This window comes from Callorhinus ursinus, unplaced genomic scaffold (assembly GCF_003265705.2).
Source record: "Callorhinus ursinus isolate GAN/ISIS: 27379988/994484 unplaced genomic scaffold, GSC_fseal_2.0 scaffold2, whole genome shotgun sequence".
NCBI lineage: Eukaryota > Metazoa > Chordata > Mammalia > Carnivora > Otariidae > Callorhinus > Callorhinus ursinus.
Genome location: NW_027397064.1, coordinates 59,471,557 through 59,499,494, shown reverse-complemented (window position 1 = coordinate 59,499,494; position 27,938 = coordinate 59,471,557). Strand labels below are relative to the sequence as shown.

Genomic DNA, 27,938 nt, shown 5'->3' with positions numbered 1-27,938 from the left:
GTCTTACTTCGCAACAGTGCTGGGCCAGAGAAAGAGGGTTAAGAGTCACTCTTAGGTCCTTTTCACTTTTTGCACTTTTTGTTTCTGCTCTTCTCACTCCAGCCAAGGTTTTCATCGCCTTAGCTTGGACTGCTGGTGTCCCTTTTTCTTCTTCCTTCTGTCCCTCCTCCAGTCCATCCCCCCGCTGGTGCTATACGTCACTCTTCTGATCAGAAGCCTCAGCGTCTCCGGAGAGCCCACGGGACAAAAGACAAAATCTTTAAAACTGACTTCCAAACCTTCACAGCCAAACTTTATTTTACATATTTCAAAACTAAAGTCTCCACTTCCCTGCCTCTGAAATACACCTTCCTAATTAGTGGTGACTCCAGGGGAAGGCCTATAAGCACTTTGCCTCCATAATACATTAATGAGCTCCATGAAAAAGCTATCCCAAATAAAAGTCGTAGTATTGTTTGAAATTGCAAATACTAATTGTCCATGTACTATAAAGTGTGAAAGAAAGCATCTTTAGAAAACTGCCATTTGGAAAGAAATCTAATAGCATATTATCCACGAAAAAAACAAAACACCAAGCACTTGCTGCATAAGCCATTTGATAATCCATACTTCTTTATTCTAAAGGATTATTTTTCTAAATGTCTTAAAATTTCATATTCCTTCTCTTAATATTCCTATGGCTTATGCATATTATTCCTAATGGTTATGATTGCTGATATCCCCAAATTTCATAGATGAAAGAGTCACAAAAACACCAGCCATCTTTCCTTATCACGAACTATATAAAAATCACATTTATTCCCAATCTAACTTGCTTTGGGATTTGGGCTAATAATTGTTTAATTAATATTGGGTAGAAGTTTTGTGTAATCATTTAAGAACATTTTATGGTTTTAAAATGATACAAAAAACCTCCAGGTGCCTGGCTGGCTCAGTCGGTTGAGCATGTGACTCTACCTCAGGATGGTGAGTTCAAGCCCCACTTCGTGTGCAGAGATTACTTAAAAATAAAATCTTGTTGTGCTATGGTGAGCGCTGTGAATTGTGCAAGACTGTTGAATCACAGATCTGTATTTCTGAAACAAATAATGCAATATATGTTAAGAAAAAAAAGAAGAAGAAGAAGATAGCAGGAGGGGAAGAATGAAGGGGAGTAAGTCGGAGGGGGAGACGAACCAGGAGAGACGATGGACTCTGAAAAACAAACTGAGGGTTCTAGAGGGGAGGGGGGTGGGGGGATGGGTTAGCCTGGTGATGGGTATTAAAGAGGGCACGTTCTGCGTGGAGCACTGGGTGTTATGCACAAACAATGAATCCTGGAACACTACATCAAAAACTAATGATGTAATGTATGGTGATTAACATAACAATAAAAAATTTTTAAAAATAAAATGAGATTTCACACCACCAACAACAAAAATAAATAAATAAAATCTTTAAAAATATTTTTAAAAAATAAAATAAAATGCTATGAAAAACCCATATGGTTATCAGTGGAAACCTTGTTAAATGGCAGTGTAGCCATAAAAATGGAGCCGTGGAAAGGAGTGAAGTATATCTCTATGTATTCTTGTCATGTAGCCTCCATGTTACATCAAGATGTGAGAAACGCAAGGCAGGGGCGCCTGGGTGGCTCGGTCGGTTAAGTGTCTGCCTTCGGCTCAGGTCATGATCCCAGGGTCCTGGGATCGAGCCTCACATCGGGCTCCCTGCTCAGCTGAGAACTTGCTTCTCCCTCTCCCTCTGCCTGTAGCTTCCCCTGCTTGTGCTCTCTCTCTCTCTCTCTCTCTGACAAATAAATAAATAAAATCTTGAAAGAAAAAAAAAAGGAAGAAGAAAAGCAAGGCATAGAGTATAGAAATATGCTCCCATTTGAAATTTTATTGGGTTGTGGTTTTGTTTTAGGGACAAGAGCTATAGAGCCTTAGGATTGTGTCTACATAGACTGTTTCACACAATACAGCAATGGCAGTGGTTGCCTCTGGAGCTGAATCTAGGGTTCTGGAAAGGACTTATTTTTCATTCTGCAATCTTGTGCTATTTGACTTTTTTTCCTGTACCTAAAACGTGTGAATTTTTTATTAAAAATATTAATTAAACACTTTAGACTAAAATTTGTCATGAAATTTTACTCTCACTTAACAACATTTAAGCTAAGAGGGAAGCAAACTGTACCAAGAGATACAGAAACCAAGTAGGTCAGCATTTTTGGAGTTAGAGGGGAAAAAATAAAACCCTCTTAAATAGAAGAACATTCTTCAATGATGGCATATTTTTCAGAACCTAAGAGACAAAATAAGATCAAGCAAGGTTAGAAAAGCTGTATTAATTAAAGTGACCCAAACACACTCCTTCCAGAAATACAGGAAAAGAAAATGGAGGAGGAGATGACACTTGAGGAACATGGCATTGCAGAAAGAGGCCACATAAAGCAGATGTGCAAGATTATAGCTAGTTAGCTAGTTCTCAAGCCTACATTTTTGCTGATAGTGGAAAACAATCTGGTAGCTTCTAGGTAAACTCAATCACTTCCAGGATTTTTTATAGTATCTCTTTATTAAATATTGTCAATTCTGGGCTCTCCTCCCTCACCCTTCTTTATCTTCTTCTTAGCCAAATTTTAAAACATTTTTGACTATACCTATTGCCCGTATTCCCTCCCCTACAGAATCCCTTGGGCCCATCACTCTCCTGACACAGTTGTCAGGGTGACTAAACACCTCCAGGCCACCAGATCCAGAGGACCTTCTCTGTCCTTCCCTCACTCTGCCTCTCAGCAGCATTTGATAAAGCTGTGACCACCTCACCCTTCGTAAACCACTCTCTTTCCTCAGTGCCTCTGAAGACTCACCCCTGAGCTGTCCCCTAACCTCATGGCTGCTCTTTGTTTCCTACTAAGTGTTAGAGTTCCTCAGGCCTCTGAGAACCCTTTTTTCTTCTCCCTCTACATTTATTCCCCAAACCTGACGTTCCATTGATGAGTTGATGACTCTCCAGTTCATATGTCCTGCCCAGATTGTTTCTCTGGATTCCAGACATGCTTCCCACTTGACATCACCACTCAGATGGTGTCTCAGGCAACCCACACTTAACATGTCCAAAACTGAACTCTTGATTTCCTCATGGCCTCGGAAACCTTAATCTTCCCTTGGTGTCCCCTAGTTCAGTAAATGGTGTACCATCCACCCAGTGACCCACACCAGAAGTCTGGAAGTCATTGTTAATGACGTGAGCTGAAGGCAGATGCTTAACGACTGAGCCACCCAGGAGCCCCAGAAATCAGGAATTCTAAGAGTGATAGAAATCTCTCTTCTTGGCTTGCTGATGAGAAAGATTTGGTTTATGGGTACCTGGGTGGCTCAGTCATTAAGCATCTGCCTTCAGCTTAGGTCATGATCCCAGGGTCCTGGGATCGAGCCCCACATCAGGCTCCTTGCTCAGTGGGAAGCCTGCGTCTCCCTCTCCCACTCCCCCTGCTTGTGTTCTATCTCTTGCTGTGTCTCTCTGTCAAATAAGTATTTTTGTTAAAGAAAGAAAGATTTGGTTTGTGAAGGGGAAATAATATAATTAGGGGTCACTGACTTCTGATGTGCTGCTTTATTATTTTTTTAAGATTTTATTTTTAGGTAATCTCTACACCCAACGTGGGGCTCGAACCCACAACCCCAAGATCAAGAGTCACATGCTCCACCAACCAAGCCAGCCAGGCACCCCCTCATGTACTGCTTTAAACTTGCATACCTTTAGACTACCATAGACAAGGGCACCTGGGTGGCTCAGATGGTTAAGCGTCTGCCTTCAGCTCAGGTCAAGATCCCAGGGTCCTGGGATTGAGCCCTGCCTTGGGCTCCCGGCTCAGCGGGGAGCCTGCTTCTCCCTCTCCCTCTGCCTCTTCCCCTGCTCATGCTCTCTCTCTGTATCTCTATGTCTTAAATTAATAAATAAAATCTTAAAAAAAAAAAAACTATCATAGACAAAATCTAAGAATATTTAACGAGTTGCCTGAATTTTGGGAATAGGTACATTTCTGGAGACTTCCTAGTCCACTTTGTCTAATGATATAGATAGTTAAAAGCATTAGGTTGTTTGGAAACATATAGGTTCTGGGCTAATTTCATTTCTTACTTGCTGTGTACTTGCTCTTTCTGCAAGATACAGATACATATAGTGTGTAAGTTCCACAGACTTCTCAGTACAATTCATGAGCTATAAGAGAACTGAGAATCAAGCAATAGACATTAAAAGGATGGCACTTTGTGGGCATTGCTTTGAGCTTTCAGTGGGATTATACAAGACCAAAGGATCCAAAACTCATCGAGAGAAGTTTCCATAAATGATAAATAGTATTTCTCATACTTCAGATTCTTATGACTGTCTAAATGTCCTTCACGTAGAAGCTCTTGGAAAGATATCACCCAGTAGGAAAAAAAACCCTCATAACTTTTCTTTTGGCCTGTGTGCTCTGACTGGTTCATTCAAGCCTAAAGTGTAATTTTTTTTTTCAGTGCTTCCAGCCTCTTTCTCATGAAATCAACCATTGATCTGAAAGTCAGAGATGCAAATCCGGAGAAAACTGGAAGCATTCCAGGGCCCGCAAATAAAAGTTAATTACCTAAGGAAAAGTACAAGAAAGACTTTTGTTTTCCACCAAAATCTCCTCCCCAGGCTATTAGCTATGTCGTACATGGGCCCGATCAATATATTAGCGCTTGAGAACCAAAGTCCCTTGGAATAAATTAATCTGTCAGGGAAAGAAATAAACAAAGAACAAATTAACATGTTTTAAGACATTGCTTAAATTTTCATAAATATAGACCTTGAGATGGGATGATGAGTTCCCAGGAGCCAGAGCTAATATTTGGTTGTAATTAAGAGTTGCTCTTTCATGTTTCGTCTGATGTAGGTGGGAAATCGCCCACGTGCTTGCTGAGTTCCTTGCTCATGCTTCCTCACAAATGCCTCTGTTTACTTCATTAATAAGAAATGGATGTCTCACAAATTACGCTGGCATGCTTAGCTTGTTTTACCTCTAGCTAATATTAAAGTAATGAAATGCTATACACAAACACACACACTGTACAAACGGGTGTTCCTTGAGAGACATCCATGTATTAATTTTTAGTGGCTCAAAAGGACCTAATGACTTAATCCCTGATACACTGGACCTGTCTGAGACGCTAAGGCAAAGGACCCCAGTGTGTTCCTCAGTGGGTGCAGGGGTGCAGTGTCAAAGCTAATGATTATCAGGAAGGACAATACTATGTAAGTTACTCATTTGTAAAAACTATGGAAGGACTCATTTAGATATGAGAACCAAAAACCCATCTCAAACTAGCTTAGTCCAAAATGTAATTTATTAGGATTCAAACAATGTCATTAGGCCTCTCCCTCTCTCCCTCCCTCTCTACTGTCTCTCCCTCTCCCTCTCTCCCTCCCTCTCTACTGTCTCTCTAAAGTGCTGCTTATCCCTTCTGGGCAACGTTTTTCAGTGTTGGTAAAATGACCACTGACAGCCCTGATCCTGTCTCAAGATCCCAAAGGACAAAGGCACTCTCTCTTCCAGTGCCCTATCTCAGGTCTCCTACAGGAACTTCAGCCCTGCCTGGCTTGCACACCACCCCCCCACCCCCACCCCGGAATGGATCGCTGTGGATGGGAAAGGGGAACACTGCTGGGCCAGGCCTGGGCTATAGGTTCAACCTGAACTTGGGGAAGAAGGAGAGGTGGGGCCATCAGCCACATGCAAATACCTCAAATATGTTCCCCACAGTAGAGGAGGCTCTCAAACCAAATCAGGGAGCAAAACAATGTCTACCTGAAGAGTTTTATTTCCATTATATTCATCATGCTCCGTGGCTCAATGTAGCTGATTTTTGGAAGGGGAGACCAAGGCAGAGATCTCTATGACTTTATAGCAAGTCTGACTTCTCTTGACAAAGTTATTGCCCTCTATCACGTGGTCAGTAATTTTCTATCAAGTTTTCTAAATGAAAACTCCCTGGGGTTCTTGAATACAGAAATGAGACACCTACATACATTCCTTTTTCCAGCCATGGTAGCTCTGTCAAATAAATTAAAATAATGTTCTTTTTACTTCCTGCTACATCTTTAAGTATTGTTCTACTTCATGGGATGTATTGGCTCTAAATACCCAATACTTACTAAGTTATACACAGGAAAAAGTAGCGGAGTACAGTACTTTTCTATCAGTTGAAAACTTTTAAAATGCTAATTTCTATGTTTGAATAACTCAGCACTCTTGAGAATTTTGCGTTTGGGTAGTAGATAAAATCTGAATTGCATATTTTGATGTAAGATGCCTGCTCTAATTATTGAGCAATTTCTATACTGTGAAGCTAGTTTATATAATTCTCAGTACAAGGATACAGAGGTGGAAATATACCCTTCAAAGCTGTATTATCACAGAAAAGAGACTGAAGTCTCTGAAGCAAGTTGTTGCAGATTTGGGGGGTCAGAAAGAGTCCCTGAGTCTATTTGCCTTTTAGGAGGAGGGTAAGCATAGCTTGCACTTTACTGACCTTCATGTAAGACTCGCAGATTAACCCCAGCGAACAGCATGGCAAATTCATCAGGACTACAAACAACCATGTTCTGGAATGGAGAGAATTAGCAGGTCAGCCCTGTTGGCAACTAGATGAGGCACCACCTAGATCCTTATGAAACAGAGATTTGGCTGATTAAAAACATTCTGCCTCAAAATTACATACGTAACATTACATAGACATTTAGCCCATGTTTGAGGAATCTTATGTAAGGGAAGGTTCTACCAACAAGTGATATGTCTTAAATGATTATGCTTTTTTGTTTCTTTTTTTAAGGACAAGGGCCAGAGTCATTAAGCAAAATGGAATCCCTAACAACCAGCTCTGGGGATAACATTTATTGCAGCAGAACTGTATTTGTACAAAATGGGAGTGTCAAGGACATTGAGACCTATGAGAATTCTACAGATTAGAAATGGAATCAGGAGTAGTTCAGGGGCACCTGGGTGGCTCAGTTGGTTAAGCGTCTGCCTTTGGCTCAGGTCATGATCCCGGGGTCTTGGGATCATGTCCTGCATCAGGCTCCCTGCTAAGCAGGGAGCCTGCTTCTCCCTTTACACCCCTCTTCCCACCACCACCCCCCCCCATCGACTGGTGAGTTCCTTAAGGGCAGAGGTCTTTGTTCACTGCCACATCCCCAGGGCCTGGCACAGAATAGGCCCTGAGTAAAATTGAATAAGCATTAAGGGACAAATTTCACCTTTAGGGAGAAAAAGACATGTTTACTCTCACCAGCGGTGCCAGGGGTTAGCAGGGAGTCATGGTTCTGGGTATAGCATGACAACTGGTATTTGGGCTCATCCCACTGCACCAAGACTTGCGGCAGGCACTGTTGACAAGGGGCCACACCTCAGGGCAGCCAGAGGAGATTAATCTGGTAATGGGAAAGAAAGGGCCATGGTCCCCTTACCCTTTCACCAGGAAAGTGTGGGGGAGCAATAGACCATAACAAAAGGAGCATGGGCTTTAGTGCCAATTGAATCCTGGGTTCTACTCTCTGCTTCTCAGGGAAGTAAACTTGAGTAAGTTAGTACCAGCAATCTTCCAAACTAAACCAGTGGGCAAATCTTCTATGAAGTTGTAGTGTGAGATTGGGCAGTAGGCATCAAGTTTGGATATTTTTACCTAACTATTTAAAAGAAAACCCTCATACCCATTTCCAGAGACTCGGAACTCTAATTAGTACTGGGTTTCCATGATTTAAAAGTCACGTTCACACAGTCACCTTTATATACCTAAGAAAACTAAAAGCTTTCAGGAGAACTGTCAAAATTAGCATGAGCCCAACTACAGAACCTTAAGAACAGGATTTGTCCATGCCTTATGCCCACAGTGTTCTCTCACTAGGGATTTGTATGTCTCTGTTTAAACTCGGTTCTTTGTGAGTGGAGCCTTAATTAAAACACTACCTCTGATAGGCTGGCCAATAATGGATGTAAATTTATCCAAAGTTTAGGATAGGATAATAAAAAATGATTGAGGTTCAACTCTCAGAATTGTGCATTTCTGCTGGTCTGCGACCACCTTGATTTCTTCTCTAAATGATGTCTACTATCTGAATCAGCAGCCAGTGTCCTCTGAGCCCCCCTTCACGGGACCCTACATCTGAGAGAGTACAGTATCCTAGATCTTTCCCATTACTTTTCCCCTAGCCCAGGCATCTAGAACCTTGCCAAAAGCTTCATGAGGATAATTTTAGCTACTATTCATTCTTAACAATATCAGGAAAGTACATTCACCATCTAAAAACAAATACAAGCCTGAGTCCTTTTCCTTACACTGGCTGCTTTGTAATCAGAACTAAAGGTATTCTGAAGATTAATGTTAGAACCACACAATAATGAGCTGGAATGCAAATTCCTCTCATGAATTCAACTATAATGTTATGTTAGTGATTCTTACAGTGAGAATAGAAGCTCATTCTAAATTAGTGTTGTAATACATCTTAAGGATCACATTATAAGTTTTCTTTGTTCTGTAAGTGTAACAATCTGTGATCAAAAGAAATAAAATTCTGTACTTTAAACATATTTTCTTTCTTATGTATTTATAGTTGAGGAGGGGCATCCAAAAGTCTAAAAAGAAAAAAAGAGAGAGGCAACTTAATAATGTAAGCCAATCAGTGACCAGCTATATGCAGTATGTGACATCTATGACTGCCACCTCTTTGTACAGATTATTTTAGAATGACCTTAGAAAGTGAGTCCCAGCGTGTTTTTAAAATTTTCATTGTGTCAAAAATTACAGCTTAAATGATCAATTCAGGCACATCCTAGGTAAAGCTGTCTGGTTTTCTCTTCTTAGTCACAGATTGTACTATAGTGTGTAGAATACATCTAAATGTGTTATTTGGTATGAGCCCTGCCCCCACACTTCAGGCTTCACACATGCCCATTGCCTCATTATCCAACATAGATGTTCTGATTCCTAGCCATTATCAAACCATTAGACAGAGTTTCCTGGGCTGGTCCCAACCCAGGCACCAGTGAATTATCATTATGGCCAGAGATGGACCTGAAAATGTGGCTACCTGGCCCAACTCTCAAAAATGAAAGACCCACTTTGAAAATAACATCACTGTTCATGTTTGTATCTCCAAAAAGTGGTCTCCATGAAGTTCTTCTTCTTTTTTTTTTTTTTAATCCAGCTTCGACAGCCTCTTTCTTTCCAGATGGTGCATGGAGCCAAGCCTGTCAGAGACCCTTAGTCTCCTGCTGCCTTTTAATGCTGGTCCTTGATTGCTAATGACCCCCAGCTGGACTGGCTCCCCAACCCATTTAACCCCACTCTGCTGGGTCCCCATCTCATGCAGGGTGAGAGGCAGTGAGAGCTGGAAGTGAGAAGGTGCCAAGTCAGCCAGAACCTCCCGCCCTTTCAGAGGTAGTGGCGCGTTTCCCGGCGCCATCACGGATGTCCAAGATCACTCCAGTGGAGAGCTCCTGTTAATATGATTTTCTTTATTGTCAGATAAATGCTACCAGGTTTCTGATCGTTAATATTTTATTTGACTAAGCCATGATAACAGAGTCCCTGAAAGAGTGTTTCCTTTAGGGTCCAAGGGTGGAGAACTGCTGATATGGATTCCCTAAAATATGTTAGTTTGGAAACTTAAAATTAAATGCACTGAACTATCGTTTAGCCTGGTCAGACCTAGTGGTCAGAGCAGCTCGAATGTGTCAGTATACAAAGTCACTGCAAAGAAGTTGAATAAAAGTGGTAATTCATTTCCTTGTCAAGGCCTAAATCACTGTATAACCCAGGAGATATCCATTTTCAGATATGCTGATAACCACTATAAGTATTTACTTTGTTAAGCGTGGCTTGTTTTTTGTGACATGCTGGAATGTGCTTATAGCTATACCAGTCAAATGACTCAGAGAAGTGGGATTTAAATGGGGAAAAAAAAGGTTAATGACATTAATTTGTTGAGAGATCCTGAGTCCTGTGGAGAGACACAGGTCTCATGACCTCCTCATGACAAGATAACCTCCCATGAGAATAAAGGGAAAGGGAGGGTATGAGAGGCCATCAAGCTGTATATTGTTTCCATAATAGATAAGCTCATCTCAGATTTTAAGAAACAAGGCAAAGAAGTTCAGTAGTTCTGTATGACCCGGAAGAACTGGAGTCTAAACTCTTGATCGGAGCAGAGAACTGAGACCTCTGTGTCTATTTTTATAAATCTTAAAGGTGTACTAGATAGTTGGACCAAGTTTAATTTACAGTGTGCTAAGGAAATTTTTTCCAACATGAAGCACAAAAATAGGACAATAACCCAAATGTAGTTATTTTTTTTAACTTTTTTTCCCCCAGGTACTTCCTATTTTATTGGCTTTTGGAGATTAAAACTGAAAGAACCAGAGTAATCTAATTTTTCACCACTAATACTGCATTGATTCCACTTTTGCATCTCATTAGTTTAATGCAAACAAAAATCATACCTGTGATTTCATTTGGTCTATTATTCACATTCTTTACAATTTCACACACATACACACACAGAGTTGCCAATCATTTGTGCATATAATCTCCCCCAAACCAAGTCCATCATACTAATGATTGCTCTCTGTATGTAAAAATATTTTAGAATTTGTGAACCTGGGTTGGTGTTTGTACAGCTGTAGAGTATTAACCTGTGCTTTGCAGTTTTTACTCACAGCTGGGAAGGCTGGGTGAGATTAAAATGTGGTCTTTTAGCCCATCAGTAACCAAATAACCGAGAAAGAGGTTTAGATGAGCACCCCCTTGTGCAGCATTGCTCTTTAAGTGAAAGAATCATATTACAATGAAGTTCTGGTATAGTTACCAAGAACTTTCCATCCTGAAGCCTGATTGCAGTTTGATCTTCTTCAAATTCCAACAAGGCCAATAGGGTCCATAGGATTTATGTCCATTTTGAAAATGAGTTGCTGGAACTCTGCAATCATAGCATCTTAAAGTTGGAAGGGACTTTAAAGAGTCTCTTGGCTAATGGTTCTCTCTCTTCCTGCTTTCACACAACAAACTCTCATCAGGCACATCTCTCACTACGCACAGACATTCACACACAGGGAAGGAGCATGACTTCAGGGATAACAGCTTTGAATCTCCAGGCAAGAATATGTGCAATGTGCTGCACCACCACCCTTTGTCGAAAAAATTACTCTATCGGTCCAACCCCTTGTTTTACAGATAAAACGTGGCAGCTAGAAAGTAAGCAGTTCACCTGGGTCACATACCACTAAGTTCCAGAAATTGAACTATGCCCAGGCCTGCTGACCCCAAGTCCAGTGTTGGTTTCACTACAGGTGACCTGCCCTTTGCATACTAATAGCAAGAACCAGAACCAGGTCCCCAACTTAGAGAGCAAGGCAGAGCTGGGGATGAATGCCCCCGGATTCCCTGCCACAAGGAATCAAAGACCCAGTCACAATTAGTTTACTAAAACCAGCACTATCTGGTGTCCCATATCCTCAAGCATTTAAAATGTCGTTCCAATCTTCAAAGACATTCTTTCGTTCCATTTTTATCTGCTTTTACCCAGGACATTGTTTCCTAGCTCCCGAGTAGTTCACTAGGTGATTTGCATCTCATTAGGAGCTCCAGAAATGACATCTCCCAGCCTGCTGCATGGCATTGTGGGTCTGCTAAGCATCAGATCAGGTCTTAGATTTTTTTCATGTTGACATTTTTGAAAAAGCTGAATTAATGCTGTTTTTCACCGGGCAGAGATTGGTGGCCATTTTGGCCTTAATTCCTGCCTCCCCCCCGCCCCGCCCCGCAAAGGGCCAAAGTTAGGGAACAGCCGTTGTCAGGGACGGTACAGATGAAGTCAGTCATCCCCACAGGAAGACACCTGGCTGGAAGGGAACGTTGCAAGACCTCAGAATAAGCAGTTTAAAAACTCCTAAAAGCCGAGAGATGGGACATGATGCAAACATTCTGAGTATACTGTGTAAAGTAAAGCAAAAAGAAAGAAACCAACAGCACCCCATTGCTGAATCTGTATTACTGATTCTAAGCTTGTGCCTTTTTAAACATTTTTTACTAGTTCCAACCCTTCCGACACCCCAGAGCTTTTGCTCTACATTTATGTTTGATTTAAAAAGAGTTTAGTAGGTCAGAATGGCTTTTCAGCTTTGTCATTCATTCACACCAAAACCTGCCAAAGAGCACTGAGCAATATCATACCTCTGGAAACCAGAGATTAATAATGTTTCCATGGTCAGCAAAATTGTTCTCTTGGAATACGAAAAATGAATTTCCCAATGTCCAGGGAAATTAGCGTCTGCTTGGAGCTCGAGTCCCCTGATGTGGCTTCCAGCGCAAATACCTCACAATGCTAGGAGCTGCTGCCCCTTCCCCATGATTTCTCCTGCCCAACTGAAACTTCTCTGACCCCTGTGCCAACTTGGTAAGATGGCGGCTAGCTAATCTGCAAAATCAATCTAAGCTTTTAGGAGAGGTTTAAGTCCTTGGTTTTTCCAAAGCTGGCTACAAGTTATAAAATCATCCGGAAGGGGATTGGGGGAGGAAGGGTGGGGCGCTGTGTTTAAAAGCCAGTAACGGGGGTGGGGGGATGGGTTAACCTGGTGATGGGTATTAAAGAGGGCACATACTGAATGGAGCACTTGAGTGTTATACGCAAACAATGACTCATGGAACACTACATCAAAAACTAATGATGTAATGTGTGGTGATTAACATAACATAATAAAATAAAAATTTTTTAAAATATATAAATAAATAAAAGCCAGTAACGCCAGAGCCCTACCCCTAACTGAATTAGGAGGTCCGGGGGTGAGGCTAAGGCATCTGTATTTTTTTATAAGTTCTTCAGAGGATTCTACTGTGCAACCAGGGTAGAGAACCACTCCCATAAAACCAGAGTTAGGATAACCCCTTATAAGCACCTGCTCAGCCTTGGGTGCCAGGTTTTCTCTTTTCATACATTTTCTGTCATCTTCACCACAACCTTAATTGGGTGATCATCCTCACCGAGGCCAGACCTCTAAAAAGGGCTAGAGGTGGGATTCGTGCTCCAGTTTTTCTAAACCTGCTGGGTTGTTTTTGTTTTGTTTTGTTTTTCTTACACAACACTGATATTTCTCAAAGTGTGGGACATGGGCCTCTAGTGGTCTGCAAGTTGATTTTAGATGGTGTGTGGATGTGACCCTAAATAACACCGAATCATGTAAAAGAAAGTTACTCCTTTTTCAGTTCTCAGTTTAAATTCTTCATATTAAGAAGAAAATCGTAGCTATATTAATATGTCTTAAATTCCTCTCACACCTCTCTTTTTAAACAAACCTTTTAAAGAAGCCCAGAACATTCTGTGGGAAACAGAATCTAGTTCAGTTGTGATAGTACTGTTTTGTTTTCATTGCATTTACTTTATGATTTACTTCTATTTATGGCAAATGACACCGGCTTTCCATTTAGCACAGCAGTGAATAAAGATTCATTTTTTAAAAATGTGTTTAAGTAAAAAAAATAGTTGATTTTAAAAATACTACATGAAGAATAGTACAGGTGTCTTGAATATAGCAAAAAACATTTTTAAGTGGTAGATGATGACAGAAGTTTGAGAAATGCTTTCCTACAACATGCTAATTTTCAAAAAGAGGCGTCTCCACACCTGTTAGCCAGTGGGAAGTCTCATCTCTCATCCCAATACAACAGGCAGGCAAAGCTCATTCCATCCTGTTTAGGTCCAGCCGGGACCTATGAACTTAGCTGCTGCTTTCAGCTCATGAGGAATCCTGAAAAATAAATGGCTAATAAACGGGGAGGGGGAAAAGACAGACACTCGTCCTCTCAAGTAATCAATGAAATGCAAATCAAAACACAAATGATGTGCCATTTTTCACCTATTCAGTTATTAGACTTTTTCTTAAAGATACTGTCCCATGCTGGTGAGGGCCTTCAGAAATGGATAAATCTCAGGTTCGGGTGGTAGAAATATATTTGCTGCATACTTTTTGGATGACAATTGGGATGAATCAAAATGGCAATAAGTCATAGCTTTTAAAAATAGGTATATTTTTTAGCCAATTATTCAACCTCTAGGAATTTATCTTAAGAAACTAATGTGATTATCAAAGATCAAACTACGAGGTGTTCCTCAAAGCACTACTTAGAGAAAAACGTTGGAAACAACTTTCATGCCGAATATAGGAAATTATATAAGTTAATCATGCATCATCCATTATTTGGGAATAATATCCTGACTGACAGAACCACAGAGTGGGCCACATAGATGGAACAGATCTTAAGAAGAATAGTGAATGGTCACCATGCATTCATTCATCATTTGTTAAGTGTGTGCCAAGCCCTGAGCTATAAAATAGTTTTAGGGGAAGTTATTACCACTTTCCTAACTAGTAAGGAGAAAATTCCACGTAGACAATTTATAATTCCACTGTCTTGCACAGGCACTAATTTAACTCAGAGATGTTTTCTTTGTAGCAATTTTGCAATTTTGAAGAAGATTGTTCATGACATAACATGGCAACTGGGAAAATTTGTAGCTTTCCTTTCATCTTAGAAAGGAAGATCTGAATTACATGCACCCCAGGAGAAAATCTCTCTGGTTGTGTGTGTGTTTTACAAAAGCCCACCGAATTCCTTAGTCCCTCCTGAAGTTAGGGTGAGGTGAAAACTTATAAGAATGTCTCAGTAACAGAACAAGCGTCATAGTAAAGGCCATGGCCTAGGCTTTGAGATTTTGAATCAAAAGACCTGAGTTCTAGCCCTGGCTCTAAAGGGAGACTGGCAGAGGGGCCCATGCTCCTAGGCTCAGACCCCATAGATATAAAAGGAAGGGGCCAAACACCAGAGATTTATCATCCTCCATGCCATGACTTAAATTTGAAAATCTGAACTCCTAAGGCATAATATCTTGCCTCCTATTCCCTGTCAAGATTCTGAGCATCCCCAAAATAGCCTGTGCCTCAAGGTACATCGGGAGCAGGTGGTTTACAACACATTAAGAAGATTCTTCCATAGACAGCATTTTTAAGGTAGTGCAGATTCTTGCAGACTCTGCCAGTGTGGTTCTTATTGGTAAGGAAAGATTGAATATGGTCTGGTATAGCGGCTCTCAACCCTAGCTATACATTGGAACCATCCAAGGAGTTGTTGTTGTTGTTGTTTTAATGTCAATGCCTAAGTCCTGATCTGGGCACCAGTATTTCTAAAACTGAACAACTGGTGTAATTTAAAGAAAATGACCTTTGGGACATTTGGAAACCCGAATTCTCCTTTGCCTCTAACTTGCTGTGTGATCTCTTATCTCCCTATGCCTCTCTTATCTCTTTGGGGTTAGTTGTTCTTCCCAAAAATGAGATGAAATGAAGAAAAAGCTACTTTGTAAAACAAGATTTGATACCTAAAAATGAAATGGTAAATGGAAGAGACATAGAGCCAGAAAAGACAAGTCATCTCATTGGAAGCTAGTTCATTAAGTGTCCACTGGAGTACTACACAGCATGGTCAACTATCACTGAGAAGAAAGATTATCCAGCTGACAGCTAGGCTACTGTCACCCCCATCTGCTCTGCGAATTTTGGTCATAGAAATTATGTACCTCCCTTTATGCACAGAGTTGACAGAGTTCTGTAAGTTAATTGCATAACTCTAATTCTGTTTCGTGCCCCAGAGATATATCTAGTAACCCCATATGGGATTGGCCATCTGTAAATCTAGAACACTGAACACTGTTTGCTTCAAGGGGATGTTTTACTTGGCAAGTGACCCTGGGAATGCCTCATCCACAAAATGGCAGTCAGATCAGCAGTCTTATTCCTGCCTGCTGAAGGCCCACAGGGAGAGTGCATAGGACTATGGTTCTCTCAGTATGCTCTCTCCCTTTCCTCCCAGGAACCCTGCCCACTGCCTGTCCATTCCTCAGGGGCCCAGAATCCATACTGCCCCACTAAGCAGGGGAATATTTGGGCCATATGCCCCATCCTGCCCTCCCTTGCCATTGTCCTTCCCTCATTACGATCCTGCTAGGAAATAGATCAGAATGGCACATCTGTAATGGGTGATAAAAAATGAAACCCTAAGTGTTAGGGGACAGTATAGAGGAAGAGCATCTGTAGCCAAAATAGCTATAAATCAGTAAGTCAGTCAGAGTGAGGAAATGGTTTCCTTCTTCATCTCTGAGACCCTAGGAGGAAACAAAAGGCCTTGTTTGTAACTTGAAATGATGCTTGAATTAGGTTTGCCCGATATAAAAACAACAAATAAATACAGAACACCCAGCTAGATTTGAATTTCAAATGAACAACCGATCATTTTTTAATACAAGTATGTCCTGAATATTGCACAGGATTTTATTAGATTAAAAAAAGTATTGGTTGTTTATCTGAAATTCAAATTTAATTGGGTGTTCTGTATTTGATCTGGCAATTCTAGCATGGATGTACCTGCATGTTCAGTAAAGAGAATTGAAATATGAAATTTCCAAACCAGTTGTTTGAAGTTATGTAACGAAGCCAGCAACTGAATTCAGCTGTTTGTTTCTCACCAAGGGCTTAGCCAGTTGTGCAGCCACACAGTGTGATGATTTGGGGTTGGGGAGCCAAGAGTATGCCTCTCCCGGTGCTGCCCACTGAGATGCCATTTACATGTCTTCCATTTTGCAACAGACTTTTTTTTTAAAGATTTTATTTATTTATTTGACAGACAGCGAGAGAGGGAACACAAGCAGGCGGAGTGGGAGAGGGAGAAGCAGGCTTCCTGCTGAGCAGGGAGCCGGATGCAGGGCTCGATCCCAGGACCCTGGGATCATGACCCGACCTGAAGGCAGACGCTTAACAACTGAGCCACCCAGGTGCCCCACATTTTGCAACAGATTTATCTCCAGTTTATTTTAAGTTTCTGGGACAAAACTCCGAAGAAAGTGATGTGTTCAGGTCTCAAATATGAAATCAGAAGGCTCAAGGGGAGAAGAAGGTGCAGTGATTCTTGAAAGGGAAAGAGACCTATGTTAAATTGTATCCATGACATAATATACTTTCAAAAAGTGTCATGAGGAGGTAGTCCCCAAAGGATTACAAACTGAAGCATTGGCGTGGCTTATAAACATTTATATGAACTAGAAATAGGCCAGTTTCAGAATCTGAACATCATTGTCTTCAAATGATGCGAATACTAATGTTTATCTTCAAACTTGAATTGCCCATTTTGTCTGTATAAACTAGTCAAATGAACTAGGTAATCGCCAGATAACCCTATTGTTTTGTAGCTCTTAGAAGCAAACTATTGGCTCAGAAGCCAAAAGACGGGTTCCAGCTTCCACTCTGCCACTTTGAGATTTAGCTTTCTTAACTATGCTTTCTTAAATATCTACCAAAAGAAAGAATAATTTTGCCCTGCATGCCTCATTGATTTCTTTTAAATTTTAAAGGAAAAAAATTCATGATAAATTCTCAGTGTGCACACCTATTTAGATTTAATCAATGTGCTATATGCTGTTTTGTCTTTTTCTTCTTTTTCTGAAATTTGAATTTTCATCTATTGACAGCATACCTTAAATTTGTCTTTGTTTGTTGGTGCCTTCATGGGATGATACAGTGTTCATATCTCAGAGTTAACTTCTCCCCAATTATTAAATATTTGTCATGTTTCTAGCTTTTTTCCACTACGAAATTGTTACCATAATCCATCTTTATATAAATTGTCTTTTTCTCTCCTTCTGGTTTCCTTCACTGGGACGTGTTTCTTGGCACAAGTTTGCTTAGCTTTTGTTACTTATTGTCAAGTTGCACTTCAGGCAAGGTGGAGCCTATGGACGCCTTTGTGTATGTGGGTCCACTCCCACATTGTCTTTTGATCTTTAATTTATCCTAATTAATAGAAAAGCAGTAGTAGTTGTTTTAGTTGCAGCTCTTTGCGAGGATGGCTAAACATTTTTCAATATCTCATTTCATCAATTGCATTTCAGCATGTATGAGTGTGTCTCCGTCTTTCTCTTGTCGCAGTCTTTCCACATTATGGATCGTAGACTTTTGTGTGTATATATTTTTAAATTTATTTTTATCTTTCTGATGCACTTCCTTTCATCTTAGTTTTGTTACTGTCCATCATGTAGAATATTTTACTTTATTGTTTGTATTATAATTGAGCCCATCCTTGTCACTTATATCTTCTTCCATAGTTAAGATAATCCATTTCATTCCCCTTTAAGGTTTTTATAGGAATATTTAAAATGTTTAACTATATAACACATCTGGAATTTATTGTGGCCTGTGAGAATCAAAAAGCATATTGAGAAAAGTAGACAATTTAGAATTTTTTTTAAACCTAACTTGAGTCCAGCAGCACTAACTTATGACAAGTCACTTAACCTCTTAAGACCCTGTGCCCTCTATTAGGCTGAAGACAGGGACCTTGTCTTATTTTTCTTTGTTTTCCCCCACAATATCCAGCAAAGTACCTTACATATAGGATAAATTTCATAGGGTCTATATTCAAGTCATATTTTTGCATAATTATTACTATCAAATTGTTCAACAGCATTTATTAAATAATGATTCATTTCTCAAATATTTATTTGGTTATTTATTATTGATCACATATCAGTGATACTCAGACTTGGCAAAACACCTGGAAGTTATGGCCTTCTGCAAAACATCATGAAACATGGCGATATTTAAGTTAAAATAATGAAAATTAAAACTTGATGCTAAATCAGACACCAACTTACACTAGATTCTAGTATAGTACAGATACCATCAAATGCCAAGAGTTTTTTCCTAATTTGTGGGAGAAATGTTAAAATTGAGAAAATTCTACCCAATAACTTAATTCCATCTAAGAATCAGGAAAAGTACACCCACCCATGGAACAGCAAGTTCATCGAGAGCAAAAGTTGAAAACCACGTCTTATATTAAGCATACCCAGTTGAGAACATAAATAAAAGCTTCTGATCAAATGTAAACACTACATGAAGTCCCGCTGAACTGGGCTGAACTCCAGCTGAACTCAGAAACTATTTAAGATCAGCCTTTTGAGTTTCCAGCGTTGGAATTCCCGTAATATTAGGAAGTCTAAGGGAGAATAGATGTCAGATATCCAGTGTGTGTTCACACCAGCAACCTTAACTCCAGGCACTTCTGTTCATTAATCTATAAATCAGAGGAGATGACACAAGGCACCTTGTGTCCTACCATACCATAGCATATGGACTTCACAAAGCAAGCAGGAGGTATGTTGGAACTCTCAGAAAGAACCCATTTCCATTCTGGATTCGTTGTAGTCTGAAGACAATGCCATCTCGAGAGCTGGAGTCCTGCCCTCTGCACAGACTTCCTGAAGATGTGGACAGGGATATCTTTAAAGGCTACTGGAGCCCTCTGCAAGGGACTTCATTGTGCTGTGCTAATTATTAGTATGTTTTCACAGAGCTTACTTTTACTTAGACCTTAGCTTACAAAAACAGTTTCTTGTTAAGAAAGACAATATGCTGTGGTTTTGAAAAAGAACACTTCTAGAACAGGAGGTAAGAATCTAGGGTTGCGTCCTCACTCTGCCACTTCATCTGGGATGAGTCATTCAACATTTGTGGGCCTCAGTTTTCTTTAAAAAAAAAATGGGTATTTAGAATAAATGGTTCCTAAAGTCCTATATATTTCTAATAGTCTTGTTCAACATAGATATTTCCAGTTCAAGAAAAGTGAAGATGCAAAACTTCGTACTTGGGATAATTTGCTATTCATAATGGCCCTTGCTGAGTCATTTTCACTTAGAAAATTCCCCCAGAATTTCCCTAAATACTAGGAACCTCTAGTGAAGTCAAATTATGATTCCAAGTACAAATCTCCAACTCTGTTTTATGAATATGCTATACGCTCGGTAGAGGAAAGTGGTATCTCTTCTTTGGACTGTGACATTCATGAACAATATTCTGTGGCAGCTCTGGGGTGTGTGTGTGTATGTTGGCAAGAAGTTAGAACTGCTAACTCCTGATTCAGATATAGTGCCAAAAGGAGAGCAGATTCCACGAAAGTCATCTGCTTGGAAGGGAAATACATCATGACTTCATTGGACACGTGGTTTCTTAATCTCCAGTTCACTCTTGGTCCAAGGTTCTGAAATCAGGGCTAACACGGAGAGGCCGCTTTGTGAAATCAGGCAATTATCTTTTCCCCTTCTCCTTTACACTATCTCCAGAGATTGCATGGATCAATGGTACTGTTCAAAGCATTTCAGTAAATACTAGTTCAAGCCATTTTCTCTCCGAAATGTATCCCACCAAAAGGTTTGCTTCTCATCTACCCAAGAGTGTGTGTGCTCCAGATGTCTTTGAACCCTCACTGTAGGATGTGGTGTAAACTATCCCAGATTGCCTTCATTGTCCTGAGTTATCCCACTAAGCTACTACTCCGCACTCTACAAAGGCTGACCACCAACCTCTACTTCACCAGCATGGATGAACCAATTTGTTTTCTGTCACTCTTCACTGCTGATTTGGATAAGAGCAACAAAGGCAAAGTTACAGCGACCCTTGTTTACACTTAGCAATTCCTATGTGTGTATTTGTGTTTTAGGATGACACTTCTGCCAATATTAGCAGAGCTCCAACATACCCATTAAAATGGGACACGGTTTCCACTTAGTGCATTATGTGAAGAGCAGTTTTTTACCTGATTTCCCCAACACCTCAGATGGTTTACAGTAAAGTTTTGCTGTCTTGTTGCAGTTTCAGAAAATGGTCTTATACAGAAGCAGCGAACACCTCGCCGAAGATGTCAGCAGCCCAAAATGTTGAGTAGCCCCGAGGACACCATGTACTATAACCAGTTAAATGTGAGTTCAAAGTGGCCATAAAGCTGTTTCACTGGCTTTGTTTCCAGTTAATAATTCTGTTATTAATACCTGTTCCAGCCCCTCCAGCCCCACCCCCACTCTCTTATGCTCTCTTCTCGAACATGTGCTTAGGCTCTTTATCTGTTGCTTTCATGTCAGGATGTCTGCCTTCACGGTGAATAATTGATGTGGTTTATCAAAGACGAGCAAGATGCATGCTTCATCAGGCTCACTTGAGCCCTTTGATCAAAAAAATTATGCTGTGACTTCTGATATTATCAGCATCTGCTTGCATTCAACACAAAATCACTTTGAATTAAAAATTAACGACTTGCTGCTTTGCTTTGACTGTGTGTTCTTGGCCCTCTCCACAGGGAACTCTAGAATATCAAGGGAGCAAGAGGAAGCCAAGAAAACTTGGGTAAATATCTGTCTTCTTAGTTCTAAGCAACTGTAAACAGAAGGAGTCCTTTGTGATATTACAGAAAATGCAAAACTTTCCAGAGAAGCTTCTAAAAATATGCAAATGGGGATATCACCACTATTATTGACATTGGAAACTACTTTTCACAGTAGCAGCTATATAAAACTTGAATCTTTTCTGTCCAAAAAGGCTGAAATTGCCACCTAAAGGCAAATGTTATTTTTCACAATTATCCCAGGAAATTGTGGTTTCCCTCATAATTGCAGACGTAGCAGATTGTATAAAACTCTCCCACAAATAAGAGCATTCCACACAGTGCAAATAGGCCGCTTCCCACATCACCCTACCCCTGGGCCTTAAAAGTACACAAAGGAAAATCTCCCCCAGTGGTTAGACAGAGGACACTAGGGAGTTTGTGGCTCATTTGATTGTTAGTATCCCGATCGAGAATATAGTGACATAGGTAACTGGTGCTAGTTTGAGAACTGGAGGAGGGCAGGAGGGAACCAAACAAGGACAGACAAGTCAATTCAGACAGACAAGTTGTAATATGATCACAACTTCTTGACACCACTAAATTGGGCCCGTTATCAGCCTGTGACCCTGAGATGAGAGGCTTTGCGGATCAGACCTCAGTTCCTGTGTTCTGGGAGACCCTGGGCTACCTACCTGCCATTGAGGGAACCCAACCCTGTTCTCGGCACTCATGCAACTTTAGCTGCTCCAGGGATGACTGCGGCCTTTGTCCTCTTTTTCTGCTGAAAACTCTTTTCTTTGTTGCAGCCAAATCAAAGTGCTTGATGGGGAAGATGAATATTACAAATCCTTGTCACCTGTGGACTCTATTCCTGAGGAAGACAACCCATCCTGCCCTTTCTTTTCTTCCTCATCCTCAAAAGGAGCATCTTTTGCTCAGTACTGAGGTGTACTTCCTGCCCCCCAAGTCTGTTGAGGGTAAGAACAATTGGGGTAATTGACTGACTGTCATTTTTTTTTTTTTAAAGATTTTATTTATTTGAGAGAGAGAGAATGAGAGAGAGAGAAAGCACATGGGGGGGGGTCAGAGGGAGTAGCAGACTCCCTGATGAGCAGGGAGCCCGATGCGGGACTCGATCCCAGGACTCCAGGATCACGACCCGAGCCGAAGGCAGCCGCCCAACCAACTGAGCCACCCAGGCGCCCCCTGACTGTCATTTAATAAGAAAGCACTGCGATGGGGTCAGCTTCTTTGGACACATGGTCTGGGTCTGAGCCTTACTGAATAATTTTCAGATTCCTAACCATGTTCTCATATCTCCATTGCCCTCCCCACATCTGCAGTGCAGCCTGAGCTGGGCAATTTTTCCTTTTCTCATCTCATGGGTACCTGTGGGACACTGAACACACCTCCACTACAGCAATAGGCGTCATTCATGCCCTCAGAATCTAAGAGGGTAACTGATAGTCTCGCCATAAGCCATTCGTGAATGCTGATGGTATTTATTTTTCCTGCCACGTCAGTCCTCGCAAAATCTGCCCCTGTGAAAATTCAGGCCTCCCTTTCCACCTTACCCGTCCCCTGCATTCCCCTCCTCCTTTGAGAGACACTTCAGGCCTTTCCCCAGAGTCAGAATTCCACTGCCGATGGTCCCCATTCTGAAGAAGTGCACTACTCAAGGTCTCCTGGGCCAGGATAATTTTTTGTGTTTTGGGGGAGAGGCCTAAATCTTTCTGTAAGGCAGATGAACTCCTCTCTTGCCAGTTATTATGCTGACAAAGGCTTTGCCTCTTTACTCCCATCACCTTAGCGGTAAAAACAAAGGAATCGGAGAGAAAGAAAATTTGGACCTGTCATAGTCTATGTCACATGGTTAGTAAATTCCCCATTCTCAGGTCAGCGATGTCCACTAGGCTGTGAGTGAGTGTAGGGAAAGGATCTTGTTTTGTGCCTATTTTTGTGGGCAGAGCCTAGGGCAGTCCCTGTCACAGAGTGGACATCCCGAAAATGCCCCTAAGTGAATGGAGGGACTTCACTTAGTTACACTAACATATGTGACAGGAAAGTATATTTCAATTCTGTGTGCTACATGATTAATCACTTTTCTTACACCATAAGCTCTGATTTTTCACTCCAGGTTGGGCTAGTCCTATTATAATAATATATACCATATATTATAATACTCAGTATGATTCAATACAACAAACATCTTTTGAGCAACTACTCTATGCAAAACAATGTGTGAGATTGCTGTATGATATAAAAAAAAAAAAAACCCTACAAGACCTTTTCTCTAGAACAGATGTTCTCAGCATTTTTTTTTACTTAAAATACTTGGCAGATCGTACATGTGGGAGTACCCAGATTTTTGGGAAAAAATAACTGGAAGAAATAGAAAAAAAATGTTATCAGAGTTACAGAGGGGAAAATTTTAATATACATTTTACAAAGATAAAATAATGAAATGAGGCATCTAAAGATCTCAGAAATTGTATTTTTAAAGAAAAAGAAATAGGAAAAGCCAATTATTTAATAAACTTTACTTTTTAAAAAAATGAGCCTTGATTTTTTTTCTCACACATTCACCCCAAAGGTAATGTTTATTAAGGTATACAAGCAGAAGAAACACAAATGACCTTTATTATTTAAAAAATATCTAGTGTGTGTAGCTTTTTAACATAATTTAAATTTTTTTTTAAGATTTTATTTATTTATTTGAGAGAGAGAATGAGATAGAGAGCATGAGACGGGGGAGGGTCCGAGGGAGAAGCAGACTCCCTGCCGAGCAGGGAGTCTGATGCGGGACTCGATCCCGGGACTCCAGGATCATGACCTGAGCCGAAGGCAGTCGCTTAACCAACTGAGCCACTCAGGCGCCCCTTTTTAACATAATTTAAATGTAAGTATTTTTGTGTTGAATTATAGGATAGGTGTACAACATAGTGATTCGACAGTTCTCTGCATCATATGGTGCTCACCACTCTAAGTGTAGTTCCCATCTATCTCCATACAGTATACTTGACAGCATTCCCTGTGCTTCACTTTTCATCTCTGTGACTTAGTATGTAAAACTGGAAGTCTGGGCTGCCTGGGTGGCTCAGGCGGTTAAGCACCTGCCTCTTGATTTTGGCTCAAGTTATGATCTCAGGGTTGTGACACCGAGCCCCACCCTGGGCTCCACGCTGGGCATGGAGCCTGCTTAAGATTCTCTCTCCTTCTGCCCCTCCCCCCACTCCATAAATCAACCAATCAGTCAATCAATCTAGAAGTTTATCTCAATCCCCATCACCTATTTCACCCATCCTCCCACCTCCCTCCCCTCTGGTAACCATCAGTTTTTTCCCTATATTTATGAGTCTGTTTCTGGTTTCTGTTTGTATGTTTGTTTGCCCATTTGTTCATTTGTTTTGTTTTTTAGATTCCACATGTAAGTGAAATCATACATCTTTCTTTCTCTGACATATTTCACGTAGCATAATACCCCTCTAGGTCCTTCCGTGTTGTCACAAATGGCAAGATCTCATTCGTTTTTATGGGCAATATTCCATTATCTATACATATTATATATACACACACACATATACTACTACTTCTTTATCGATTCATCTGTCAGTGGATGCTTAGGTTGCATCCATATCTTAGCTATTATAAATAATGCTGTAATAAACATAGGGGTGCATAGATCTTTTTGATTTAGTGTTTTCATTTTCTTTGGGTAAATACCCAGTAGTGGAATTACTGGATCATAGGGTATTTCTATTTTTAATTTTTTGAGGAACCTCCCTACTTTTTTCCACAGTGTTTGCACCAGTTTATAATCTCAGCAATAGTGCATGAGGGTTCCCTTTGCTCCACATCCTTGCCAACTCTTGCTGTTTCTTATCACTCCATGCTGACTGGTGTGTGGTGATATTTCTTGTTTGGAAAGTTTTACTTTTATCATTGACTTGTCTATTTTTGATTTGCTAATATTAGCTGTTTTTCAAACTGTTGAGTAAAGATGTTCCTAACTTCCCATTTGTCTGTGTACAATATAATAGGTATCTGCCTTATGTCTAATTAAGTATTTCATAAAAAAGTTAAAAGGAAACAGAAATAATTATGAAATTGTAATTTAGAAGCTCTGCAGTAGGGGCGCCTGGGTGGCTCAGTCGTTAAGCGTCTGCCTTCGGTTCAGGTCATGATCCCAGGGTCCTGGGATCGAGTCCTGCATCGGGCTCCCTGCTCAACGGGAAGCCTGCTTCTCCCTCTCCCATTCCCCCCGCTTGTGTTCCCTCTCTCGCTGTGTCTCTCTCTGTCAAATAAATAAATAAAATCTTTAAAAAAAAAAAAAAGAAGTTCTGCAATAATTAGTCATTGCCACAGCTAGAACTCCTAAAAGTACTTTAGAAACGGGGTTCACTATCAGCTACACCATCTACAGATTGTAGATGTTATTCTTAAACTAGTCATAATGCCACAAACTCAAGAAGCAATTCTTAAATATATGAGAATGATGCAACCTGGAATCTCATAAATGTCCTGTTAGATTTATCAAAGTAATAAGCACACGGCAAAAACAAGACAAAAAATAAGAGAGTCCAGAGAATTTATAATGGAAATCAATCTTCTCCCTGTCCCTACCTTAGTCCCTCCCCTCTGAAGCAACCATTTTTTATTATTTCTAATTCTAATTCTTTTAATGGTTTCCATCATGTCTGTGAATAATTTACTTCCATCTTCTTGGTTTATCATTTTCAAAAATATTTACTCTCCCCCTCTATGAAAGATATGCATTTATTTCAATTCTGTCTCCCCTCTCTTCTTCCAGTGCTTACAATTTGATGTTTAAGTTTTTGTTGATTACCTTTTAAACTTTAAATTATATAATTAAACACTATTTTTGTGTGTCATTGACTTTAGATAGTATCTCTGCGAGAATACCTGACATGAAGAAAACCAACAAGCTGAAAAATACTGTCAAGACAAAATAACTGACCCTGGACAAAATAGAAATCATTCCAGGAATAGAAGAGTTTTTAAAAGCTTCATTGGAAACCATTGGTGTTCATGTTGTGAGCTGCTGGCTTTTCTTCCATTTTGGTTCATCTGCAGATATTCCTCCATCCACTTTAACTTTCTTTATTTTTAAATGTCATGCAAATACAGAAAAGGGCACAAATCAGAGGACTCAACTCATTAAGTTATCAGAAAGTGAATGTCTATATAACTGCCCCTACAGTCAAGTTATCTATGTAACCACTCCTACAGTCTGATATGTTATTAGAAAGTGAGTATCTATATAAACCATCTGTGGGTCAAGTGGAACATTGTCAGCACACTAGAAGTCTCCCTCTTGTCCATTCCCAATCACCCACCTCTCCAAAGACAAGCACTCTGATGACTCTTGTGGTAATACTTCCTTAGTTTTCTTTATAATTTTATCACTTACCCACATCCCTAAACACTATAGTTAAATTTTGCCTCTTATAGTTAGGTTCTGGGAACTTTATATAAATGGAATCATGTAGCATGTAATCTTTTGGGTTTTGTTTCTTTTATTTGGTGTTATATTTGTGAGATTAATCTATGTTGTGGAATGTAAATTTAGCTCATTCATTTTCAAAACTATGTAACATTCCAGTATATGAACATGGCATAATTGACTTAGCCATTCTGCTTTTGATAGACAAATATGAATTATTTCCAATTTGGGGCTATTCTGGACATTGCTACTATGAACATTGTTGTGTGTCTCTTGGTGTCTATTTTGCATGTGTTTCTGTTGGCTATATACCTAGGATTAGGATGGCAGAGTTCTAAGGTACCCATATCTGCACTTCAGTAGGTAATATCAAACTGTTTTCCTAAGTGATTTTACCAATTTACAGTCATACCTGTGACGTAAAAGAGCTTCCATTGTTCTGTATTCTCTCCAATTCTTGTTATTATCGGTCTCCTTCATATGGGCACTCTGATGGGTATATATTAGAATCTCACTGTTGATTGATAGCTTACATATCTCTGATTAATAATGATGTTGAGCACATTTTCATACTTTAGTGGCCATTTTAGATACCTTCTTTTGTGATAGGCCCATTTTTATTTGGGTTAACTATATATTTTCTTTTAATTTGAAGAAGTGTACTATATATTGTTAGTTATATGTGTTGCAAATATTTTCTCCACTAGGTGGTTTGTCCTTTCATGCCCTTAAGGTATCTTTTGATTAAAAAAAAAAGTTTGTAATGTTAACATAACACAGCTTATCGGTGTTTTTCTTTTTGATTAGTACTTTTTTATAGCCTATAAGAAATCTTATCCAGCCCCAAGGTCATAAAGGTATTTACCTTTAGGATTTTCTGGAGACATTATCGTCTTGCCTTTCACATTTAGATCTTCAACCCACCGAGAATCAATTTTGTGAATGCTGTGTGGTAAGGGCCAATTTTCATGTTTCCTAATAATGGATATTCAGCTGTCAAAGGCCCATTTAATGAAAAGGCCATCTCTTTTCTACTTCTCTAAAATACTACCATTTACATAAATCAAGTAATCATAAATCTGTTCCCAGATTCTCTATTCTGTTCTGCTGATCTGTTATCCTTGCCGTAAATCCTACACATTTATGATAGGCTTTGGTATACGACAGAGCAAGTCTTCTAACATGGTTTTTCTTTTCCAAGAGACCCTTGATTA

At 40.1% G+C, this 27,938-nt stretch overlaps 1 protein-coding gene across 1 annotated transcript in view; it reads left to right on the top strand.

Moving 5' to 3' along the window:
- Positions 1 to 27,398, top strand: part of MYO3B (myosin IIIB) — a 240,547-nt gene extending 213,149 nt beyond the window's left edge. Inside the window, exons 26-29 of the mRNA XM_073905602.1 lie at positions 20,753 to 20,859; positions 21,234 to 21,280; positions 22,067 to 22,237; positions 26,163 to 27,398. Of these exons, the coding sequence (XP_073761703.1) occupies positions 20,753 to 20,859; positions 21,234 to 21,280; positions 22,067 to 22,205 (293 nt within the window). The 3' untranslated portion in view covers positions 22,206 to 22,237; positions 26,163 to 27,398. The remainder of the gene's footprint in view (positions 1 to 20,752; positions 20,860 to 21,233; positions 21,281 to 22,066; positions 22,238 to 26,162) is intronic.
- The last annotated feature ends 540 nt before the right edge of the window (positions 27,399 to 27,938 follow it).